This window comes from Marmota flaviventris, chromosome 11 (assembly GCF_047511675.1).
Source record: "Marmota flaviventris isolate mMarFla1 chromosome 11, mMarFla1.hap1, whole genome shotgun sequence".
NCBI lineage: Eukaryota > Metazoa > Chordata > Mammalia > Rodentia > Sciuridae > Marmota > Marmota flaviventris.
Window position 1 is genome coordinate 13390094 of NC_092508.1, and position 25680 is coordinate 13415773.

The 25680-nt window shown below is 32.1% G+C and overlaps 1 protein-coding gene across 2 annotated transcripts in view; it reads left to right on the plus strand.

Moving 5' to 3' along the window:
* The window catches only part of Cul3 (cullin 3), an 83108-nt gene that overhangs the window by 50270 nt on the left and 7158 nt on the right, over positions 1 to 25680 (plus strand). For both annotated transcript variants that reach the window (XM_027941729.2, XM_027941730.2), the window contains 10 exons: positions 4599 to 4759; positions 5770 to 5884; positions 7641 to 7869; positions 11248 to 11393; positions 12031 to 12207; positions 13918 to 14088; positions 14667 to 14774; positions 16881 to 17005; positions 17584 to 17680; positions 19277 to 19411. In XM_027941729.2, the coding sequence (XP_027797530.1) occupies positions 4599 to 4759; positions 5770 to 5884; positions 7641 to 7869; positions 11248 to 11393; positions 12031 to 12207; positions 13918 to 14088; positions 14667 to 14774; positions 16881 to 17005; positions 17584 to 17680; positions 19277 to 19411 (1464 nt within the window). The remainder of the gene's footprint in view (positions 1 to 4598; positions 4760 to 5769; positions 5885 to 7640; positions 7870 to 11247; positions 11394 to 12030; positions 12208 to 13917; positions 14089 to 14666; positions 14775 to 16880; positions 17006 to 17583; positions 17681 to 19276; positions 19412 to 25680) is intronic.

Here is a 25680-nt window from a genome sequence, read left to right on the forward strand (position 1 = left end):
CTGTATTTTGGCATTAAAAATGCAAATAGAAGCAGCCTCTAACTTTGTATATCTGCTGAGCTCTCTGCAGTACATAAGGGACTAATGTTGAACTCACACAAAACTACATTTTGGTCTAAGCCTGAGATTAGAATATTTCAGAGTTCAGTCTTTCATATATTTTCTTTTTAGATGATTTCTTAATCTTGTCAACACTTTAAGACAGTATTCTCTTAGCTAGTTAGAAGTTAAGTAGAGCTGGGACTTTAAAAAAGTGATTTTAAAAAAATTAAATATTAACAGAAAAACAAAAGTAAAAACCTCATGGTACTCTAATTGATTAGAGCTAAATTAATATGGTATTACATAAAATGAACCACTTTTTTTTTTAAACAAAGGAAGGTTTTTTTTTTTTTTTTTTAAACAAAGGAAGGTTTGTGTTAAAATCTGAAAATGCTATTGTATACCTCCAGGCTGAATTCCTTTTGATAGTGCAGATAACTAATAAACAGATTTAGTATGCTCAGTCAGCAAATATTTTAATGTATATTATTAGAGGTATACTTAGATCACAAATTTACTGCACATGTGTGCATACATTTTTGTTTAACATGCTCACACAAAAATTTGAGTTAATGCGTATTTTAGCCTTTATTTGACTTGATGGTAATTAGTCATATGAAACATTTAATGTAAATATATGTTTATTTTATGTGATCACACTTAAGTTTCTGGATTTTTTTCCCTTCATTTATTAGCTCTGATATCTTTGATCACATTTCAGATTTAACAGTTTTTCTTATTATATGTCATTTAGTTATAATCATTATATACACCTTGATAATATCAAGTTCGAAGACAAAATGGTTTGGCTCTGATTCTATAGTATCTGTATTTCCCTTAGTCTTTGGCTTAAAGTGTTCTGTGTTTTGTCCATACCCCCAACTATATGCTGTCATCATGCGTAACTTTCTATACTGACGCATCCTCCCTGTAACACCCGCACTCCCTTGCCCTCCTCCCCCAGTGTACACAGTGTACTGAAGGAATGTACCAGCTGTGCCTGTTCCTTTCTGCCTTCTTGCTCAGGCTTGAGATAGCAAATATTTTAGGCCTTAAAGTTATAGATTTAATCTGCTTCACTAGTGAAAGCATTACATTGTGCTTAGGTGTTGGAAGACCCAGGCCTGGGTTGACAGAAAATAAATACAAAAGGAAAAAGTAGTAGCGAAATACATCTTTTTCCCCGTGTACATTAACTTTTGGTCAGAGGACTAAGCTTTATAGGAAATTATTAAAATTTTAGAGATTCCATTCCCTTTGTTTTACTAGGGGCCAGAACGAATAAATGACTTACTCAGGGTAACATAATAGTTAATAATAGAGTCAGAATTGTACTCCACATCTACTATTCTTACCATTATTGTAATTTTTATATCCAAATTTGTCAATTTGTAAGTTCCATACCTGTAATGAAATACTGTTTAGCACTAAAAATAACTAAATATTGGTATATCTTATATTATTAGTGAACTGTAAAGTTTATGCTTAGTGATAAAAGTGATTAGGGACAAAGATTATATATGATAATTGTGTGAAAAGTCCAGAGAAGGAAATTTATAAAGACAGAAAGCCAGAGATGCTAGGAGTGGGCATGAGTATTGACTCTAAACAACTAAAGGGATTGTTTTGGGTGGTGGAAATATTTTGTAGCTGGATTATTGAAATAGTTGCACAGCTTTAGAAATTTACTGTAAATTATTTAGCTATCCACTCAGGTTGGCATATAGCAATAAGACAGTATAAAAAGAAAATATAGAAACACTGTTTCACTCTGCAGATTGCATTGTTTAGATGTTTTTTCTATAATTCTTGAAGGTAGTTCTTTTCTCCAAAAAGTAATAAAATCTGGTTGAAGTATTGGATGATTCTCTTAGCCTTTCTTGAGAAAGGGGTTAGACAATGGAATATTACTCAGCCACAAAGAAGAGCAAAATTAAGGCATTTGCCAGTAAATGGATGGAACTGGAGAATATCATGCTAAATGAAATAAGCCAATCCCCAAAAACCAAAGACCAAAAAGCAGATGCTAATTCACAATAAGGGGGCATGGTTAGGGAAGAATAGAAGTACTTTGGATTAGACAGAGGGGAATGAACGGAGAGGATGGGAATAGGAAAGATAGGACAGGAATGCTTGATTCATTCCACTATGTACATGTATGATTACATGACCAATGTAATTGTTGTACATCATGTGCAACCAGAGAAGGAGAAGTTATACTTCTTAAGTTTTAACATGTCAAAATACATTCTGCTATCGTGTAACTAATTAGAACAAATTAAAACAAAATTTAAATTACAGCATCTGACATTGCAAAAAAGAAAGGGGTAATTTTAATAGGCATACTTAAACTTGGTAATATAGTGTTTACACACACACACACACACAGAGGTTTTTTTTCTGCCTACAAGATTTACCTAATGTCCACTAGGCTTGTTGTGTATTTGAAACTTACAAGACTTGCCACAATTCAGTTCTTTCTTTTCTAGCTATAAAACATCCTCACTGATAAAAAGTGCTTTCATGGCTGTTGAGGTAACTTTGTAAGTTTCTCAGTTCTACTCTTTCCAGTTGAGATTTGTGCTTTACTGAATATCACTTGTATTTGTTTTTAAACCTGTTTTTTCTTGTTATTACATAATTTAATATATAAATTGATGCAGCAGTGTGGAATTTTTTTCTTTGGCAAACTAAATTGAATGATTTTGAAAGACTTGATAAAGACAAAGGCTACATATTGATGTGGATTTGGTGTGGATAATTTTAAACATTGGAATAGAAATTGTAAAAAAAAAATCTAGGATTTTATATTCACGAATTCCTCTAGTGTTATGCTCCACCTTTATGAAACTAAAACTAGAAATGTTGGACAATTTATTACGTATAATTGCATGTAAGAAAGGCAGTGTTCAAAGAAAGTCGTAATCTCTAGAGGGTTGGAATATAGCTCAGTGGAAGAATATATGTGCTTAACGTGCAAGTACTTGGGTTTTGATCCCCAGGACTGAAAAAAAAATCTTGATGTCTGAATGAGCATTTATGTGTTTAATTAAAATGTTTAAAATAAAATATGTGTGTATGTTTAATAGTTTCCCATTTTTACTACCAGTCTTTAGTTTAAATTGTTTTTTTTTTATTATTATTAAATAGGGTAGAACACATTTTCTCCATTTTCTTGTGTATAATGCTTTTTTCTACCATAGAAATTTGTATTTGGAACTATGAAAATCAAATTTACAGGCTGGGATTGTGGCTCAGTGGTAGAGCCCTCACCTAGCACATGTGAGGTCCTGGGTTGGATCCTCAGCACCACATAAAAATAAGTAAAATAAAGGTATTGTGTCCAACTGCAACTAAAAAATAATATTTTAAAAAAGGATACTTGTTGCTTTTTAATCATTAGAGTTATGCCAGTTTTTACTGTTCATGTGTTATTTTATTGCTAAAAACCAAGTCAAAATCAGGATAATAGTAGGGAAGGGTTGGACCTGGAGGTCACAGAGGGAATAAGAAGCCAGTTTGGTGGGTAGGAGCCATGAAAAGAAAGGAAGAATATAGTCAGAGGGAAGCTTGGAATTTAAGACCTCCATGATGGAAATGTGAAGTCCAAGAACTTAGAGAAGTTATCAGTGAAATTTTGACCTCCCTAAAGTTGATGTCAAGATTGGAAAAACATGACCTAATGATAAGATTATATAGAATATACAAAAATGAGTACTGAATATGCTGATAAAAGAAATGGCTTTCTTTTGGCTAATAGGTATCTACCATTGTATAAAAAAAACAAAAGGAGAGGTTGGAAGAATTAAGGTACATTAACTGAGGGCTGCACGTAGAGAATTCAATTAAAATTGTTTGGAAGGTTGATCATTACCATTCAGTTTGTATTGTTAATAATAAAACTCTGTTCATGTTCACCTTTTGGTTCTGGTTATATTGGTTTTCAAAAAGTTCAGTTTGTTTTATTAGTTCTTCACTGTTTTTTTTTTTTGTTGTTGTTGTTGTTTTTAATTACAGGTGCCTCTAAGAATTTGGTGAAAGCTTTGGGCTCTTTTCCCAAAGTAATACTTAATGGTATTTTTTAATATGCATTGGAGCTTTTTAATTTCTACCAGTAACAGTCAACTTAAGTCATATCAGTCTGTGTTTCATTCAGTTCTCAGATTTATTTCAGAGAATATGATCTTCCAGTACAGAATTTAAGGAAGAACTTTGTTGGAGCGTGGTATAGCTTTCTACCTTTTCTCCTTAACTCTCTCCTTACCTACTTCTCTGGATATAATACTTGCTTTCTCCCCTTTATTTTCTTAGAGTAAAGGGGCAGTCATCTATGGCCGTTATTTGTTTTAGTAACCATTATAAATTAAAGACAATTTTATATAACTTGGGAAGTATGAGGAAATTGCATAATGCTTAAGTTAGTTTGAAACGTTTCTCACCTGAAAAATGACTGCTTTTGGAATTTTATTTACGTATTTTTTATTGTAGGTCATAGTAATTGTTTTGATGACTATAAGAATTGTGCTTTTATTTACATGATTTTATTTTAACTCCAGGACCGTGTATACGTACAACAAAATAACGTAGAGAATGTCTACAATTTGGGATTAATTATTTTTCGAGATCAAGTTGTACGTTATGGGTGTATTAGGGATCATCTTCGGCAAACTCTATTGGATATGATTGCAAGAGAGCGGAAAGGAGAAGTTGTAGACAGGTATATCATTTATCTTTTCCTCTTGTGCTCCCCCCACCCCATGTGCTTTGGGGTTTTAGTGCTTGTGTTTTAAGAAGTGACTCACTTTCATATTAAAATCTTCAAAATACTATCATAGCTACTTAGAATTTCAACATACATCTATATTTTTAAAAGAGACCATACTAGGCTTTGAAGAAAAAAAAAAAAGAACAAATACGATTTTTCGAAACAAATTAGCCACTGGTGTTTTGGTTTTTCATATATTTTTCATGCTGGCATTTTGTTTCTCTGTCTCTGTTTCTCTCTGTTTTCTTCCCTCCCTTCCTCCCTTCCTAGAATTTTTATTTCTTCTCCAGGCTCAAGTGATCTTCCTGTCTAAACCTCCTGAATAGCTGGGACTATAGGCACATGCTACTATTGCACCCAGCTGGGCTTTTGTCTTACCTTCATTTTTAATATTTTTGAAAGAACTGTTTAACATACTCTAAATTAACTAAGAACTACTAAGTTATATGTTCTGTTCCCTTTCCTGATGTGAGTGTAATACCGCTTTTGTGGTGGTACTGCTAGAGTGGTTTGAATTATGTAAGAGCAGCTCTTTGCTGAAAACTTGTGAAGTTGTTGTCAGCTTTGATGCTTGCTTAGGATTACCCAAATGCCATTTACTACAAAAAAACTATTTTGCCTAGGAGTAGCTGTATTCATCTCTGGTAGTATAACCTTACTCGCCTGTCTGCCTTCCTTCCTGCTTCCACAGCCTATGTTTTTAAGTACCATGGAAATATTTAAGCATCTTTTCTTTAAAAATTTTAAGTTAGAAAAAGGTAAGAACAACTTAAGTAACTGTGGAATCAGGATGTTTTTCAATTAAAGTTACTCTAAATTTCTGTTATAAAGGACTAACTTATTAGAGATTGGTCAGTTTGATAAAAAGTAAATGTTCCTGAAAATATTTCTAACTATTGCTTAGAATCTTTATGAATCTCTAATGTAATTGGATTATCAAGTGATGTAAATTCTTTTGACAGAGGCGCAATAAGGAATGCTTGCCAGATGTTAATGATTTTAGGTCTCGAAGGAAGATCTGTCTATGAAGAAGATTTTGAAGCTCCTTTTTTGGAAATGTCTGCAGAATTTTTTCAGGTAATCAGTGAAAATGTAAATAAATGATCTTAAAATGTTTTTAACATGATTGAATGTAGTTATTAGTTTTAACATTTTGAACTTTTTTTTTTTTTTTGACATTTTGGTCCATTGGAGAAGGGGATAGTGCAAACAACTGCCACAAAGCACAACTACTCCACATTCTCATATTCCAGTAAAGGAGTTCATGGATAAAAAAGTTGAAGAATTTAAACCTGTACACATATAAACTTAGAAATATCCTTAATATTTTATATCATATTTATATGTTACAGATTTTATAAGTACCGTAAATTCACAGGCTACATATCACCAATGGATTCTTGCCACATGGGCTGTTAGTAATTAGTAATATCAATTACTAGTGAAATAAACATGGGGATATGCATAATCCTAAACTGCATATTTGCTCTAAAGGTTATTGATCAGGAAATTATAGGCCAACCCCAAACCAACTAAATTGTTAATGGTGAAGCTAAACTAGTACTAATTTGTAATGATATCATGGTAATATCACTGATAAATGTGAAAATATTTGTAAGGTAACGTTAACAAACATCCTGCCTAAATGCTGCAAGTGAGTATTTGTAGAAATTTTGTAATATTGCTAAAAAGGATGCCTTAGTGGAATATTGATTGAAAGTTTTTACTCCAGTAAGCAAATGAATACAAAATTATAATACCTTTTAATAATTCAGCAGTTCATTTATAAGAGCATTAGATGTATACATAGAAAAGAATTGAGTGAATTTTCCTGTCATTTACCCATAAAGAAACAAAAGAATAGACTTCCTGTTTTCTTTTTTCCAAATCCATTTGTAGTCCTTCAGGAATACTGTTGTGGCCACACTGGTGAGCTCAGACAATGCTTTATGAACTATTGACTTAAATTATAGAAAGCAGTCTTTATTTTCTAGTAGTATGTCCACTAATTCTATGTATTTTTTACTTTTTCATAGTTTTAATTTCCTTCATTACCAAAATTTACTACAGGGGTACATGTGTTAATGTGTATAAATATTAATATGTATTGTTTTCAGTAGTAAGTGGAGATAGTCTTACTAAGATTTTTGTTCAGTGTTTTAATGTTTGTTCTAAGGATTTGATTGTTTTTAAGGATTAGCACTACTTTTTTGTAAAGAAAGTGGGAAATATTATTAAATTTTGTACTTAAAGTTTATGTCAGTGTGTCTTCTATTATGTAATTCTTAGATACACATACATTAATGCTAGTATCAAATCAGTTAAAATTAATTGGGATACCATTTATAATTTAGTGGAACTTATGTAAGGCTAATGTTAGCAGGTCAAGATTTAAAAGCTCTATTTCTTAAACTTTATATTCCTTTGAACCTGGGAATGGAGTGGCAGGAGAACTTTAGTATGCCAGCAAAGCTTATGATAAACATGATTAATCTTTGTAGTTATAATTTTATAACAAACACATCAAAGAAGAATTTTCAATTCCCATTTAGGGTGAGAGGCTTCCATTTGGAGTTCACTGGCAAAGTTTAAAGAACAGTGTTTACAGATAATGTATTAATTTAGGTTTACTTAAATAAATGCTTTTGAAGACTATAATTCAGACTATATGAATATGTAATGAGGAAATGTTAATGGTCCTTATTTATAAACAGTGTCAAAACCAAGTTAAAAGCAGAAACATGTTTTCCTTCTATATTTAAATACATTTTAAATATATATATATACACACACATATATATATATATATCAATATCATGCTTTTTAATTGCAGATGGAAAGCCAGAAATTTTTAGCAGAAAACAGTGCTTCAGTATATATAAAGAAAGTAGAAGCTAGAATTAATGAAGAAATAGAACGGGTGATGCACTGCCTTGACAAATCAACCGAAGAGCCCATTGTAAAGGTAGTTGAGAGAGAACTTATTTCCAAGCACATGAAGACTATAGTAGAAATGGAGAATTCTGGGCTAGTTCATATGTTAAAAAATGGAAAGACAGAAGGTGAGCATTACCAATTGAAAAATAATTAAATCCTTTTTCTACGTTATTGCTAATAATTTTTTAATTTGTGTACGTAATTTATCACTTCTCGTTTTAATGGGATTTAATGATAATACTTTACAATGTTTAGTAAATAAAGATTTGGGGTATTTTCAGTGAATTGAGTCTTTTTTACCCCGAGTAAGGAATGAGTAAAGTTTTTTTAAAAAGAGAATTATAAAGAGACAAGGATGTCTCTTTGAGAAGAGGGGGAAGAAAGGTTTGTCCATCCTCATCTGATAGAATCCTTCCTTTTGTGTTTTGAAATGGTTTCTGTTTATGTGAGAAGGTAATGGAAAGTTGATTATAAATTTGTTCTTTTAAACCAGAGAAATTCCCATTAAAAAAAATTTTTTTTTTAGTACTTTTATTTTATAATGTGGTGCTGGGGATTGAACCCAGTGCATCATGCGTGCTAGGCAAGTGCTCTACCACTGAGCTACAACCTCATTCCGAGAAATTTCCTTTTTTAAGTATTTTTCTGGCCAACCTGTTTTTGGTAAAACCAAATAACAAAACAAAAATAGTCTTCTAGTATATTTGTCATATTCTAAAATGAGATACTCTTGGATAATTGTCTGTATCAGGGGTTGGCAAACTTTTTTGTAAAGGTCCAGATGGCACATATTTTATGGGCTATATAGTCAACTGCTCATCTCTGCTGTTCTAGTGAGAAAGTAGCCATAAACAGTAACACAAAGGAAAAGGCCTGTGTTCTTTATTTGTGGACTCTGAAATTTTAACTTTATGTAATTTTCACATCACTAAATATATATATTTTTTCATTCTCCCTCCCCCCCAACTTATAAAAAGTGTGAAAACTATTCTTAGTTTATGAGTTGGACAAAAAAAAAAGATAGCAGGATGTATTTGGCCCATGATCTTTGAGTCTTGATCTAAATGGCCCCTGCAGACTAAAGTGGAGATTAGGGACTGGAAAATGTTTGAAGTTTCTGGATGTGCTTGAACTACAGCATTTCTGTAACCTGCATGGAGACATGTGTTGAAGGTATTTATTAGATTTGCCTAACAAGACAAGTACTTAATAAATATATGACTTAAAGCAATAGCAGAATAGTTATTTACTAGTTTTTCCTGTTATAAGTATTTCAATGTTTTCATCAAGTAGTTGATTGTAAATTATTATTATTATTTTTTTTTTGTGTGTGTGTGTGTCTGTGTCTGTCTGTCTGTCTGTAGGGGGATTGTGGCAACTGAACCCAGGGGTGCTCTACCACTAAGCTGTATCCCAGCCCTTCTTTTTTTTTAGTTTTGAGCTAGGGTCTTGTTAGGTTGTCGAGGCTGCCCTTGAACTTACGATCCTCCTGCTTCTGCCTCTTGAGTCACTTGACTACCGTTTTTCCTGACCTACCATGAGAAACCTGATTGCAAAATGTCTCAGTTGTGGTAGGCCCTGCTCTTGAGCAGTTTATTGAGAATATGTCAGAGTCACATTCACCATTATGAAGCCAAATTCTCATGCATCAGAAAGTGAAAAACAATTTTCTCTATGAATGGAGGATAAATTTTCATTGGTTATTAGATGCACCATAGCTGTATGAAATTGCTTAAATGTTATTTCATTTTTATTGTTTTATTAGGTATGTGAAGAACTAATGATATTTAATTTTTTGAATGCCACTATTTTTCATTTACTCTTTCATTCACTACTATATCAGACAGTTAAATACAATGAACATATATTAGTTTACATACCATTAAATATATAAAATATCTAAGCAAAACTTATAATAACATAGGAACAGATTAGACAGGTCAAGAATAATTTTGCTAGAGGTATTTGATGTACTAAATTTGTTATAGTTTGGGTATATAAATCACTGTTACATTTTAAAATACCTGTTTTTGATGTGGGAAATTTGTGATGATTTATGCCAAATATATGGAAAGCTATAAGATAGGTATTTTATAAGATTTGCTTCTAAGTTTTTAAAAAATACATATAACTTTAGTTTTAGAGGCAAATTATGGCTTATCTGCCAAATCTGGTCCAACACCTATTTGAAGAAACATCAAATATTTCATTACACATGAAAATTTATATGAATTTTCAGTGCCCATAAAGTTTGTTTTGAAACAGTTGTAGTATCTGTGGCTGCCTTCTTGTTACAGTAGCAAAACTGAGTAGTAGCATCTGAGACTAGATGACCTACAGGCCTAAAACATTTAGTATCTGGTGCTGTACAGAAAAAAAATTGGCCAACCCTTGATCTAGAAACTGCTGTTCTAAAACTATTTTGAAACATTACTGATAGTAAAAATTCTTAGGACATAAATTTCTGACATCATAGTCTCCCAGTAAGTTGTTATTTCATAGAAATACTTCACCCATGGAAAAAACGGTATTTCAAATCTACATTATAGGTTTGTGAAAAATGATGGAGACCAGAGTTTCCATTCTAAATTAAAAAAAATATATATACAGCCAGGCTAATGTGTAAAATATAGATGTTTGCTTAGGATACCACTGGGAGATATTAAGAATAGCTGTGAGGAGAATACTAAAGAATAGATTTTTATATCATAAATTTAAACTTAACATGTAATGAAGTAAATCCTATTACACTTCACTTTATTTATTGTAATCCTTGTCAATTGAGTGATAAATTTTTAATTGGTTTTTAAAGCTTTTTCTTTATGAAGTATCTGCCAGCTATACCATAATTAGAATTATCCTTTGGTGCATGTTTATAGATTCTATGTTAGAGTTACATATGATAAATTATGTTGAAAGTTTTCATTTTTTAAAATATTTTTTTTAGTTGTAGGATGGACACAATACCTTTATTTTATTTGTTTTTATTTTCATCTGGTGCCAGGGATTGAACCCAGTGCCTCATGCATGCCAGGCAAGTGCTCTACCACTGAGCCACAACCCAGGCCCCCAAAAGTTTTTATTTTTAATGACATTTTTTTTACTATGCTGTGAGGGCAGCTTTATTCCATGTAAATTAAAATTAAAGTTTCCTGATATATTTTATTGGTGCTTTCAAAGCATCTCATTTAAAAGCTGTTCATAAATCATAACAACAACTAGACTTTTTAAATTTTTTTTGATTTTGCTATTTTTACTTTTAAATGCCTTCATTTCACTCATTTATTTTTATGTGGTGCTGAGGATCGAACCCAGGGTCCCACACATGTGAGGCAAGTGCTCTACCACTGAGCCACAACCCCAGCTCCCTGATTTTGCTGTTCTTTAATAGTCCTAGTGGTCAGCACATGGTGGTAATGGAAAAATAAACTTCTCTTAAACACAGACTCACATTTTTTCTATAATTTTTAATGTAGCCAATTTGTGTTTCTTTCTAATTGCAGACCTTGCTTGCATGTACAAGTTATTTAGTCGTGTGCCAAATGGTTTGAAGACAATGTGTGAATGTATGAGTTCTTATTTACGGGAACAAGGTAAAGCCCTTGTTTCTGAGGAAGGAGAAGGAAAGAATCCAGTTGACTATATTCAAGTGAGTTACAGAAGATTCTCTTCAAGTTTTTATAAAGTCATTTGACAAGTGCTTAAAAAGATCACTTTTATTAATGTGTAATTATCCTAAACTTTAGAATTTTGCAAGTTGTACATATTTATATCAGGGAGCCAGACTCGAATGCAACTCTTCATTCGTTAACCTGATCAAGACCTTGTTTAAATAGTCTCAATAATGAATATGAATTCTATTTTATGTACGCTTTAATGTGTTGGAGGGAAAAACATTTTTTAAGTTAAATACTTTTTTGTTCCAAAATGTTTTGCTTGCAAGCAGAATTGTTAAGTAAATTATACTCCAGATTGTTCATGTTTTAATATAATCCCCTCTTCTTCATGCATTTTTAAGCTTCTCTCTGGCTAACCTGGTAGGTCAAAGCAGTGAGGCAGATCATTGATTCATCTCTAATATAGTATATGTATGTGGAAGATAACATGCTTTCTCATCACTGACATTTTGAATACGGGCTACATACAGACTTGAAAATTATATAGATCCTATAAGTTTAACTGTGAATGTATACATTTATTACCAACCAAGTTAAGATAAACATAAATGATCGTAAGTATATTTGTACAAAATTTTTATGTGTCCTAAATTTGTTTTTATTTATAAGGGCTTATTGGACCTGAAGAGTAGATTTGATCGCTTTCTTCAGGAATCATTCAATAATGACCGGCTCTTTAAACAGACTATTGCTGGTGATTTTGAGTATTTCCTTAACCTCAACTCCAGGTCTCCCGAATACCTCTCATTATTTATTGATGATAAGCTGAAAAAGGGAGTCAAAGGGGTAAGTCGTCATGCATTTACAATTATATTAAAATGTATTTGTTGATTTAAGGTTAGAAAATAAAGTATAAAGTTAATAAATTTTATATATAGAAAAATTAAGCCAAACCGCTGTGCTTAAATGTGCTGTGATCTATTAAAAAGTATTGTTTAATAACATTAAACAGGGATGAGAGGTGGGAGGGAAAGGGAGAGAGAAGGGAAATTGCATGGAAATGGAAGGAGACCCTCAGGGTTATACAAAAATACATACAAGAGGAAGTGAGGGGAAAGGGAAAAATAATACAAGGGGGAGAAATGAATGACAGTAGAGGGGGTAGAGAGAGAAGAGGGGAGGGGAGGGGAGGGGGGATAGTAGAGGATAGGAAAGGCAGCAGAACACAACAGACACTAGTATGGCAATATGTAAATCAATGGATGTGTAACTGATGTGATTCTGCAATCTGTATATGGGGTAAAAATGGGAGTTCATAACCCACTTGAATCAAAGTGTGAAATATGATATATCAAGAACTATGTAATGTTTTGAACAACCAACAATAAAAAATTAAAAAAAAAAGTATTGTTTAAAAAAATATTTGACATGATCATAATTTCTTTGACATTTCACTTACTTTACTCTACAATTGGCATTAAAAACTGGCATACTCTCCAGTAGTACAATGTTGCTTTCTTTTATCTGGTTCTGGATTGTGTTATCAGACAGTAGTTGAATTCTGGGAACATATAGAAAGTAAGTTTGAAAATCTAACTGCAACTCACTTTCAAGCCTTTGTAATATATCTGGGGCCTTAGGAGTTCTCTTGAGAACATAGAAAGTAAAATCAAGCATGTTTGAGGGTTTTTTGTTCTTGTTGTTGTTGTTATTTTTTGATACCAGGGATTAAGCCACACCCCCAGCCCTTTGTTATATTTTATTTAGAGATAGGGTCTGAGTTGCTTTAGGGCCTCACTAAGTTGCTGAGGATGACTTTGAACTTTTGGTCCTCCTACCTGGGCCTCCTGAGATTTCAGGTGTGCACCATTGTGCCCAGCAAGCGTGTTTGATCACACTTGATGAAATGGTCATTTTGGAATTTTTGAGCCAAAAGGAAAAGTAACAAGTAGCCACAGGTTTATACAGGCAATAACTATAGTAAGAAAATGATATTACTAAGAATGCACAGAAATCATGTATCTTTTCATTTTAAAATATATAAGCTTAATCCATACAGTCTGTCACAGTATCATCTTGCCTTTATTTTAGAGATAAGGGCAAGGAGTCTTTATTATCTGGATTATAACAAATTTTTACCCTTCTGTGCAAAATTTAGGTTTGAATGTGCTTAAGTGAAAAGGTCTATCTTTTGGGTATGTAAGTTTCTGTCTAATTATTATGTAGAGGTTTCTGAAATATTCTTTAAGTTTTATTTCTGCTGAACTTAGTCATCCCTTAATTCAACCTTGTGGTTCCCTCACATTTCCATTTCAGTGGTAGTCCTATCAGAAATGGAATTCTACTCTAAGACCTCAGTAAGGCTGCATTAGATAAGAGTGTAATGATTGTTCTGCTATATGAAGCAGAAGGCACTTTGTGAAACTTCATCCCTTCTGTCCTCTAGATATTTGTGTTTGTTTTCAAACAATGTTTTAAAACTGTAGATGAGCTATGGTGTGCTATTTTTGTATAACTCAAATTTTATAGTAGTTGTCTTTTAATTTAATTTTGCAGCTAACAGAACAAGAAGTAGAAACAATATTGGATAAGGCAATGGTCCTTTTTAGGTTTATGCAAGAAAAAGATGTATTTGAACGTTATTATAAACAACACCTGGCAAGGAGACTTCTCACGAATAAAAGTGTTTCTGATGATTCTGAAAAAAATATGATATCTAAATTAAAGGTAAGGTATAAGTTAGTTGAAGTGGAGTATATCTAAGTGTAATGCTTGTCGTGATTGAGCACCAGTAACGTGATTGGAAATTATTTATTTGGTTTTAAATGTGTGCTTAAGATATTGTTAAAGGTAGATTATTCATGAGAGTGGCAGTCTATCCTTACATTTGTTCAAGTTGTAGGACATTATGGTATGGTAGGATACATTCACAGAGGCCTATGAGAAGATTAATTAATAAGGAAATAATAAATATCACCATGTAATTCTGTTTCATGAAGAGATATTCATAAAGTACCTGTAAGTGAATTACCTGAGGTCCTTTTCAAAAATGCAGAGTTTTGGGCCCTGTGTATTCCATGGAGTACATAGGAATCGCTGAAAGAGTCTGGAAATTTGCATTTTTAAAACAAAATGCTTGGGGTTATTCTTGAAACCCTAACATTTGGTAACGAGGCATATAAGAACTCATAGAAAAATTTACAGAGATTATCAGCAGTGCCAATAACATAGAATCACTTGTTTCTATATTTTCTCATAGAAAAATCCATCATTTATTTGTATATATTTGTGTCTTTCCTCCATAGACTGAATGCGGATGTCAGTTTACTTCAAAACTGGAAGGAATGTTTAGGGATATGAGCATCTCAAACACAACAATGGATGAATTCAGGCAACATCTACAGGCAACTGGGGTAAGGTTCTTCTTGGATTTCTAGTTTCATATATTTTTGTTAAGTCTTTCATAACGAGGATTTTCATCTACATAACAGATAACTGATCTGGTTTCATTTCTTTAAATTAGTGACACTCTATTATCTGTGGGTATGTAAAAAATAATTTAACTGTGTTTCCATGAAAATATGTATTTAATTTTTATTTTTTCCCCACTTGAAGGAATGCACTGAAAATTAATAGAATTACTTTTTATAAAACCATTATAGAGTATAGAAAAATACAGAGCTTAGTAAAGTTTACTAGAGTTTGAATATTCTTCACTTTATCCTAGACTTTTTTTTTACTTTCAGATAGTTACCTGACCTCCTTTACTTCAGTATTTTCATTCTCAAAGACAATCTCCCATTCCAAGAAAAGGTGGGGTGGGGGAGTAAACAAACTATAAAAATGCAGAATTTAATGTATTATGTGTTTTTTGTTTTTTATTTAACTTTTTTTTTTTAGTTGTAGATGAACACAAGACCTTTATTTTATTATTTTTATGTGGTGCTAAGGATTGAACTCAGTGCCTCACACATGCTAGGCAAGCGCTGTACCACTGAACTACACCCAGCTTGTGTTCTGTGTTTTGTGTTGTGACTCCCAAAGACACTAAGCTGGCACTTAAGTTACTTGAGGATTTAAAGTTTTTTTGAGTGACTATATGCCACTCTGTAGTTGACACCTCACATCCATTAACAGTTTTGGAGGCTTTTCCTTTGATATTTAAATAAGAAATCTTCACTTCCATTGCTCTCACAGTCCCATCACATGAAAATACTTATTCTGTAGAATGTGAAGACATTCTGACTCCATTCTAAGTAGTTAAATATCATTTATTTTGTCATAAATATGTTTTTTTTGTTGTTGTTTGTTCCATGGTGTTTTTGGTACCAGGGATTGAACCCCCGGGCATTTAACAACTGAGCCACATCCCTAGCCCCTCACTTTTAAAAAATTTTTGTTTTCCAGACAGGGTCTCATTAGGTCCTTAGGGTCTGCCTAAATTTGAATTTGTGATTCTCCTGCCTCAGCCTCCAAAGCTTCTGGGATTACAGTTGTATGCCACTGCTCCTGGCTTAAATATCTTGTTTGTCATAGAGAAAGGCCAGTAAGACAATGCAAGTCTGTGATAAATAAAAGTCTGAGTCAGCAGGAAATGAATGATGAGATTATCCAAGATGGAATAATTTAGATAGCTTAGTGATTTATTATCTTAAATGTATAAGGGGCTGGTGTATCCTCAGTTTCTTCTACGGTGTTATCTTCTATGCATCATCAAAGATATCTAGTTTGAGTTTTTTTCAAGTAGAATAACTTTTGAAGAAATCCAAGCCTGTATTGCATCTTCATATTTATAAACCCAACCACCCCTTTAAATATCTGTATCAGTAAATCATACAGGTTATATTAAAAATGGAATAATGGTTTGTAACAAGCTGTATTAGTACTAAAGATAATAGTTTGTCCTTAAAAGTACCTATTGATATTCTTTAAAATTTTGTTTGAAAAAAAAAATCTAATGGTAATGATTATGTATATATTTTGTAAAAGTTGTTAACCATTGTATATATGTATTTGGAGAGCACCTGCTCTGTAGCATGATATCTACAGTGTCTTATGCATAGTTTGTTAGAATGTAAACTACATGTTAAATCATGAAAGTTTTTATTAATGTAGTTGAAATGTAGGTAGGAAATTAGGAACATGTTATTTACACTAAGATGGTAAAAATATTTAAAAACAGATTAACGATACCAGAAGTTTCCTCTAAAATGATATTGATATGATCTCTTGACATTTTATCTTATTAAAAAATTTTAAGTCCAAAACTACAGTTCTCAATGATATGGGTAAGATTTTGTTACATGCTAAGAATTAACATTTTAGGCAGTAATTATAATTATTTGCCACAGTTGTTAAACTTTGTAAAACATTAGACAGACCTAACCTTTCAGAACATCTGTTTTGTTTACCAGAGATAAGACATAAAGATAGCTACTTTTATACAACTACTTTGATAATTGTAATGGAGTGTCTAAATGGAACTGATAATGTTAGGAGACATTTTCTGTTTTATACAGGTATCTTTAGGTGGTGTTGATCTCACAGTCCGGGTGCTCACGACTGGATATTGGCCCACTCAGTCAGCCACACCAAAGTGCAACATCCCACCAGCACCAAGACATGCTTTTGAAATATTTAGAAGGTAAACCTAAATCAGACTTTGTATTTCTGAGTACAAATAATTGTCCAAAATTAAAATAAATTTTGGCATTAATGATGTCCCCAGTTAAGGATGAATATATTCCATTTTAACCTCATGTTCTAAAGGAGAATTTATCCTTTATCCTTTTAATATTTAAGAATTAGTTGCATAAAACTTTTTGCAAAGGAATAATCACTTCCTTTCTTCAGCATTTGTACAGTATATTTTATACAGTTGATGTCTGTCACTAGGATAAATCAATTATTGGGTTACTGTGGAGAAAAGTTAGTCTTATAAATAGCAGGAGCTCAGCAACAAGCTGAGGCAACGTGTATAGTAGCATTATTATTTAGTGTGCTATCTTTATCATTTAATTTTTAGCTAAGTTGTTGAGACCTCATATTCCCCCATTTCATTTCCTCTTCTGTGAAGAATTGAAACAAAAAGTAATTTCCAAGATGTCTTTTAACTTTTAAGGTCTCCTTTACATGTATATTTGTTCAGGATTGTTCCCCTGTAGTATGTAATTTAATATGCAAGTTGTATGATTCTCTAAAACCTAGTTTGATTTGCTGAAGGTTCTACCTAGCCAAACACAGTGGTCGACAGCTCACACTCCAGCATCATATGGGTTCTGCAGATCTCAATGCCACTTTTTATGGTCCAGTTAAAAAGGTAAATGTTCACAGTTTGAACATTCTAAGTAACTTAAAAATTTTGTTTATATAACTGACCTGGGTAAACAATTTGTTTTATTGTTAAACCTGCCTTAAATATTAAAAAGTTTAAATATTCAATTTCATTTATAAGATTAAACTTGAGATAATGTAAATAAATATAAAGAAACTTGAGGTAATAATGGGAAAATGTAAGTTGATTTGAGGGCATACAGAGCTATGAGCCCCTTTTAAAAATTCTGTCTTTTATAATCCCTATTGCTAATCAAAACCAGTAAAATTAGGACTTGAGATTTAAGAAACACACATTAGCAAAGTCATTAAAAAATCAATAATGCATCAGTGATTTGTCTTCCTCTTAAAAAGTAGCTGACTTTTTAATATCTAAAATCGTTAGTTTTAAGAGTAATAATTTGTTTTCATTAGTTTTAATCAAATCAGGGTCATTTGCCTTAAAACTGAAAATTAATAAAAGACTTAACAACTTAAATATATCTGGGCAGCAAATATGGTTTTGTAGTTGTCAATAAGATATATATACATATATATGCAGTGCTAAGAATTGAACCTAGTGCTTCACACATGCTAGGCAAGCATTCCACCACTGAGCTATAACCCAGTCCTAGTAAATATGTTTTATTTCAGATTTTAATTAGAATCTTCTAATTTTCCACGTGTTATGAGTCACTATAACACCAAAGTATTTTTTTAGTGTGTAAGTACTTTGGTTTTTATATTAAAATGTGTAATAGTCATTGGATAATATTTATCACTATTATATATTTAAGTGGAAAAGAATAGGTCAAAGATACTACAGAACAACTTTTGATTATTGCTTGTTTTCATAGAGCAGCTTCTTTCATATAGCATAATATTTTTGTATAGTGCCAGTAAATCATTCCTTTTTATTGCTGAGAAATATTTTATCTGAGCAGTGCTACTAAGGTTTATTAAAGAGATCAATAGACTTTTAAAGCATAGTGTATATACTAATTATTGAAGACATAGAACAGGTTCAGATTTTGTGAATGGAAGTTTTCCCCTCTGCTGGTTTTGGTTTTATTTTAATGTTTTACTTTGATTGTATCATATGAAAAGAAATTTTTTAATATTTATTTTTTAGTTATAGGTGGACACAATGTCTTTATTCTGTTTTTATGTGATCGAATCCAGTGCCTCACACATGTGAGGCAAGCGCCCTTCCTCTGAGCCATAATCCCAGCCCCATCATGAAAAGAAATTTAACCCTGCTACTTTGGGTGGTAGTGTGTCTGCAGTGTCATTTATAAGGGTGGTATTGTCATCCAATTTTACAATTTTACAGTGTTAAAATAACTTTAGCTTTAAATTTAGGGAACTCTTGGTTAGTTATATACTCAGGTAGCTACCTGAAAATATTCACAGTGGTGGGGGTGTGGGGGATAGTCCTAAGTAAAGACTGTGTGTGTGTGTGTGTGTGTGTGTGTAGATTTCTTTTTATATGGGAATAAGTTTTGGTGAGGGAGTGGAGATTACAGGACTTATTTCTAAAATATGTTGTTACAGATACTAGGAGATAATTATCTTTGTTCATATTTTTTAAAACATCAAACAGGAAGATGGATCTGAAGTTGGTGTTGGAGGTGCACAAGTAACTGGCTCAAATACACGGAAGCATATATTGCAAGTTTCCACTTTCCAGATGACCATATTAATGCTCTTTAATAATAGAGAAAAATACACATTTGAGGTATGAGTTGTTGTTATATATGTTTCTAACCACTTGTATTGTTTCTTCCATTTATTATCTGAGTCTTTCTTATGTGAGAAACCTTAAGAGAATCTCTTTGAATACCTTAACAGAATACTGCATAAAATTGGGCCATGGAACTATAAGAACATCATGCATTATTGGATCATTTTATGGCTGCTTTCTTAAGGTGCTGTTTTTTAAATCGGCATTATTAAAGTACAAGTTTCATATAAAAATTTCATATAATTTCACATTTGGAGTTTTAAACAAGCACCTATGTAACTTCCACCTCGGACCTGAGTATTATTTCCATATTTTTTGGTAACCCTTTTGTAGTCACTTTCATCCTATCACCCCTCGCCTCAGGCAGCCAGTTATTTGTTCTGTATTACTATAGATGAGTTCTGCCTTTTCTACACTTTCATACAAGTGAAATCTCATCATATGAGTTATTTGTGTCCCATTTTTTCCTTACATAGCATAGTATTTTTGAGATTCAACCTATTATATAATATCAGCAGTTCATTTCTTTTTGCTGATGAGTGATATTATGTGTACATGCTCCATTTTCTTGATTTCTGTTTGTTAATGGGCTTCTTTGGGTTGTTACCATATTTCGGTTGACATGAATAGAATTGTATGTTTGTTTTCTTTGTTTTGTTTTGTTTTTGTTTTTAAGAAACCACCAAACTGTATGATTTTACATTCCTACCAGCAGTGAAAGAGAGAGCCCGTTGTTCCACATCCTCTGCAGTCTTCATAGTTGTAACCTTTTCAATTATATAATTGTCTCTCCTGGGTTTGATTTTCTTTTCTTTGATGACTAATGATATTGAGGATCTTTTATGTGTTTGTAAGTCCCTTATGTATATAGTTTGTGAAGTATCTGTTCACAAATTATATATAATAGTTTGTATTTAATATTATATGTTAAATATAATATGTATTTAATAGTTTTATATAATAGTTTGTATGCTAATAGGACTATTTTTCTATTAAATTATAAAAGTTCTTTATCCTGGATACAAGTGCTGGTAAATGTGTTATGAATATTTCTTAATTCTGTCGCTTGTCTTTTCATTTTTTAATGGTAATCTTTGAAGAGAATTTTTTAATACTAACAGTTTTTTATTATCACATTTTTCCTTTTATAATTTGTTTTTGATGTCCTAAGAAATTATTACCTACCCTGAAATTGCAAAGATTTTCTTCCATTTTTTTAAGCAGTTTTTAACTTTAATTTTTACATTTACTTCCTCACATGGACAGTTGCTCTTTCCAGTATCATTTGTTAAAAGCACATCTTTTTTTTTTTCCCCTATTTAATTACCTTGGCACTTTTACAAAAAAAAAAAAACAATTGACCGTATATGGGTCTATATATTTCTTCACTGTGTAATCTGTTTGTTTGCCTGTCCTTTACACTATCCTGATAGCATAGTCAAATTTCTTTTTTTGCTTTAGAAAATTATTATAATATGCTTTTCAATTCCTTTTTAATTTTCCCTTTCTTTCTCTGCAGTAAATTATCGTTTGATTACATTAAAATCATGTAATTTTTTCCTATGCCTTTAAAAGGGTCTCTTGGAGTTGAAATGAAGATCATATGGTTCTTAATATAGTTTAAACTTGAGATAGTGAATGACTATTTTATGAGGCTTGAAAATTGGTGCTATATTTGTACTTAATTGAAAGCCAGTTTTCAGATACAGGTGAACACAGGAAGAACAAAAGTGTGAGTTTGAATATTTTAGTATTCATCTCCATGGCTCCCATTTATGTGGGAAACATAATAGATGACCATTTTTGTGTGATACACTTAAAATTTTTTAAATATATGTGTTATAAAGTGGCTAAGTCAAGAGGGTTTTTCCCCCGTATATATTTAACAGGTGGATCTTGCCTAGAGCATAATCTTAATTTTTATACACAAGTATGTGTGATTGGGAGACCTAAGAATATCAATTACATTGTACCTTAGTCAGACATTGTAAGGCTTTTCAAACAGTTGGAATTATATTATCTCTAACATGTTTTGCATAGATATTTTAATCTGCAGCTTTCATAGATTATATGTAGCAAAATATACTGCTTGATAAATAACTTGCTTTTCAAAGGTCTGTTTTTTAAAGAACTGGTAAAAATAATGGAATAAGCAAAAATATAAATTTGTTTTCTGAAGCCATTATTAGTATTGCTATAATAGTGATTCAAGCTTACTCTTTCCGTTCTCCAGTTGGGTTGAGATCATTGGTGCTAATGAGCAGTTATTAAGTAGAAGATAAAATTATCTAATATTCCCCATTTTAGCTAAGTCACAAATCTAAAACCTGATCTTAGGGTACCTAGAATTCCATGCAGTGCCTGCCTGTGGCTCCAAAGCCTGCTTGCTCACATCTCAAATCCAGTACATAGTGAGAAGACATGAAATTTATTTTTACTTGTGCCATGTGTTTCTCTATAGTCTGCTGCTTATAGGAGATAGTTGAAAGTGTTTAAAAATTTTAAAGGGAACTCATCTTTATCTTTGTATATTCTTGAGTTTAGTAAGATGATGTGTTATATAATACTACATATCAAATCTCAAAACTGAATGATTTTAAAACAAACATTTAACAATTTATAATCTATCATATTTTCTATGGGTTAGGGATTCAGGAGGAGGTCTTTCATGAGTTTGCATTTAGATGTCATCTGGGGCTTTAGTCATCTAATGGTTTGATTAGGGCTGGAGAATATATTTCCAAGGTGGATCAGATGGCTGGAAAGTTTGTTTTGGCTACTGTTAAACAGCATTAGTTTCTCTCCATGGGCCTTTCTACTTGACTGATTGTTCTCAAATCCTGGTGGCTGACTTTTCCCAGAATGGGCAATCCAGGAGCCCATACAGTGTCTTTATGACTGAGCCAGCCGTGAAAGTTGCATACTGTCCCTTCTCATTTTCTTGGTTTCCCAAACCACTTGTAGAACAGTGAGAGGACCGTACAATGTTAAAACATACTTTTATCTGGAAGCTAGGTACAACAGGTGGTGTCAATTTGCAGTGTCACATTTAATCCATAGTAGGATGCTGTAGTCTTTTCTTTTTTTACGTTTTGCATGAATAAAAATTTATTGTGTTTAGAATACCTAAAATGAGGATGTATGGAGATATATATATATATATATATGGTAATCTTATACCTTGGATTTTATAACTAGCATTTGGTTTTCAAGAAGTATGGAAAATAATACATATTTTTCTTAATACTGTTATACTTATAAAATATTTTCTAAGAATAAATTTCAGTTATAAGGACTTATTATGGACATTAATGGGAAACAGAATTGAAATAGAAAGAAATGTAAACAAGAGACTGAGAAATGGAGGATATATATATATATTTCCTAATTTTCCAAATCCTTGTCCTTGCCCCTGTGAGACCCAAGTTTACCATCTTCCCTTGGAGACTATCAGTTACTTCTTCTAATAAATTGCCTTGTTGGAATGGGTTTCTGTTCTTTACAATTAATGTGAGGCTAAGAGAACTGAAGCCCATTGGTGTGAATATACTATGTATACAACCAGAGATATGAAAAATTGTGCTCTATATATGTAATAAGAATTTGCATTCTGCTGTCATATATAAATAAAAAAATTTACATAAAAAAGAATTGGTAACAATCATTAGTGATATGACTTCACAATATGTAAAGGAAAATGGTTGAAAATATAAGGAGAGATAGACAGTTTCACTATCGTAGAAATCACAGGTTTACTTGTAAACAGAAAAAAGGAGGGATGTAAATTTGAACAGCACAGAGAACTTCGGATTCAAAAAGCAAAATACACTCTTGGGAAATATCCAAATCTGACATAGCCTTGCTATCAAAACTGAACAAAGAAAATACTAAACAGAGAAAGTAATAGGTTATTTAACATAAATGCATAAATTTTAAATATTAATAAATTATATTCAGCAAGGTATTGAAGGACTAATGCACTGTGTTCAAACAAGATCTATTAAGTCCATCCACACTCCTTATTTCTGGAATGTGGCACCCTTAGCCACCTAAGAATGGAGTGAAATGTTCTTAATATTATAAAGTTGTAGTTAAGAGAAAATTGAAGCACAACAGTAAGTAATAATAAAATACTAGATACGTTCCTATTGAAGTTAGGAACAAGGTAGGATGCTTACCTTTCATACTACCTTTACACCTTGCTCTGCAGGATCTAGATAATAAACTAAGAAAAAGGAGTGAAATTTATAAATATTAGGAATTTAAAATTTTTTAAATCTTTGAACATTAGATTGTCAGCTTGGCAATGTGTGATAATTAAGAGAAAGCATTCTCTGAGTTCTGTTTGTTAAAATCACCTTTTCTGTAAACCAGCATTAATTAGGAAATGACATGAGAGAAAAAGGGTATTTTATCAAGAATGATAATCTTCCTAGTAATGGTTCTGCAAGATAAATCATTCGTTTGAATAAACAGTCCAGAAGCAAATTGATATATATTCGTGCATGTTTGAGATGTGATAAATTTATCATTTTAAATCAACCTAACTTAAAATAATTGGTGGTTCATTTGAGGTAGAAGGGAAAGGGGTAATAATGGGACCTAATTCCACTTATCATATCATATGCAAAGTTAAATTTTAAGGTAGATGTGAAAATATATGCATAAGCACAAATCTGTAAAAATAATATAAGAGAGTATAGAGTATGTTAATAACCGTGGCAGGAGATACATTTTTATAAAATCTATTACAAAAAGGAAAAGACTCATACATTTAAACAATTCTGTTCCTGTGTGAATATACATACCACAGTGAATTTCACCTGTATGTGTATTTATAAAGCACCAATTTAAAAAATAGTAAATAGGGCTGGGAATGTGACTCAAGCGGTAGCGCACTCGCCTGGCATGCGTGTGGCCCGGGTTCGATCCTCAGCACCACATACCAACAAAGATGTTGTGTCTGCCGAAAACTAAAACATAAATATTAGAAATTCTCATTCTCTCTCTCCCTCTCTCTCTCTCTCTCTCTCTTTAAAAAAAAAATAAAAAATAGTAAATAGAATGAAGATCAGTAGAGCAGAGGGAAGGAGGAAGACAGGAAAAGAGGAAGGTACTGGGGACTGAAATGAAGCAGATTATATTCCATGCATGTATAATTATGTCACAATGAACCCCTCTATCATGTACAACTATACTACACTAATAAAAACATTCTAAAACAGTAATAAAAACCTCTATATGATGAAATCTCATAAGTTAAAAGTCTAGGCAAAATTAACATAATTGAAAACTAATATATAAAGAGCATCAAAAATCAATGTGAAAACATACAATTTAGTAGAAAAACATGTAAGGAATATGGCTAAACAAAGCACAGAGGAAAAGTTACAGATATCCTGTAAATATAAAAAGACTTTTTTTATCCCAGTGATCATGAGACATACAGGTTAAAAAGAGAACATTTAAAGTCCAACCATTGTCAAAGAAAAAGAAAATTAGTGTTGAAGATGTGAGGGAATGGATACTCAGGCATATTGTTAACAGGGCTTCATATTTTAAGCAACTTGAAAGACAGTTTGTCAGTATCCATCAAATATAAAATATTTATCACTTTGAGAATCCAAATACCTTTCTAGAAGTCTACTTCAGAATACCTGGCTATTTGTGCTCAAAATTAGAAATGCATCACAAAATTTAATTACAGTTTCATTTTCCTTCTGTATGATGATAAAACAGTATAATGGAATGCCTTGTGGCTTTAATCTGTCTTAACATGGGAAATCTGAAAATCAATAGAAAAAAACATTATGGCCAGGCGTAGTGGTGCACGCCTATAATCCCAGCAGCTCAGGAAGCTGAGACGGAGAATCGCAAATTCAAAGCCAGCCTCAGCAAAGCTTAGGCACTAAGCAACTCAGTGAGACCCTGTCTCTAAAATACAAAATAAGGCTGGGGATGTGGCTTAGTGGCCAAGTGCCCGTGGGTTCAATCCCTGGTACTTCCCCCACCCCCCAGCAAAACCAAAAAACATCCTGTTGTGGTTCCATGTATGTTTAACACTAATACTGGTAGTTAAGTGGATATTTTCATGTACAAACATGTGTATGTCTGCATTTGTATTCATGTATTTATAGAAGAATGGGAAAAGGCATCAGTTGTTACATAATGAATTGTAATAGTTACTTCTGGAAATAATCTGCAATTTCAAGATATTGCCTAAGAAGTTGTTTCCAGTTTTTTTTTAATTATTTTTTTTAGTT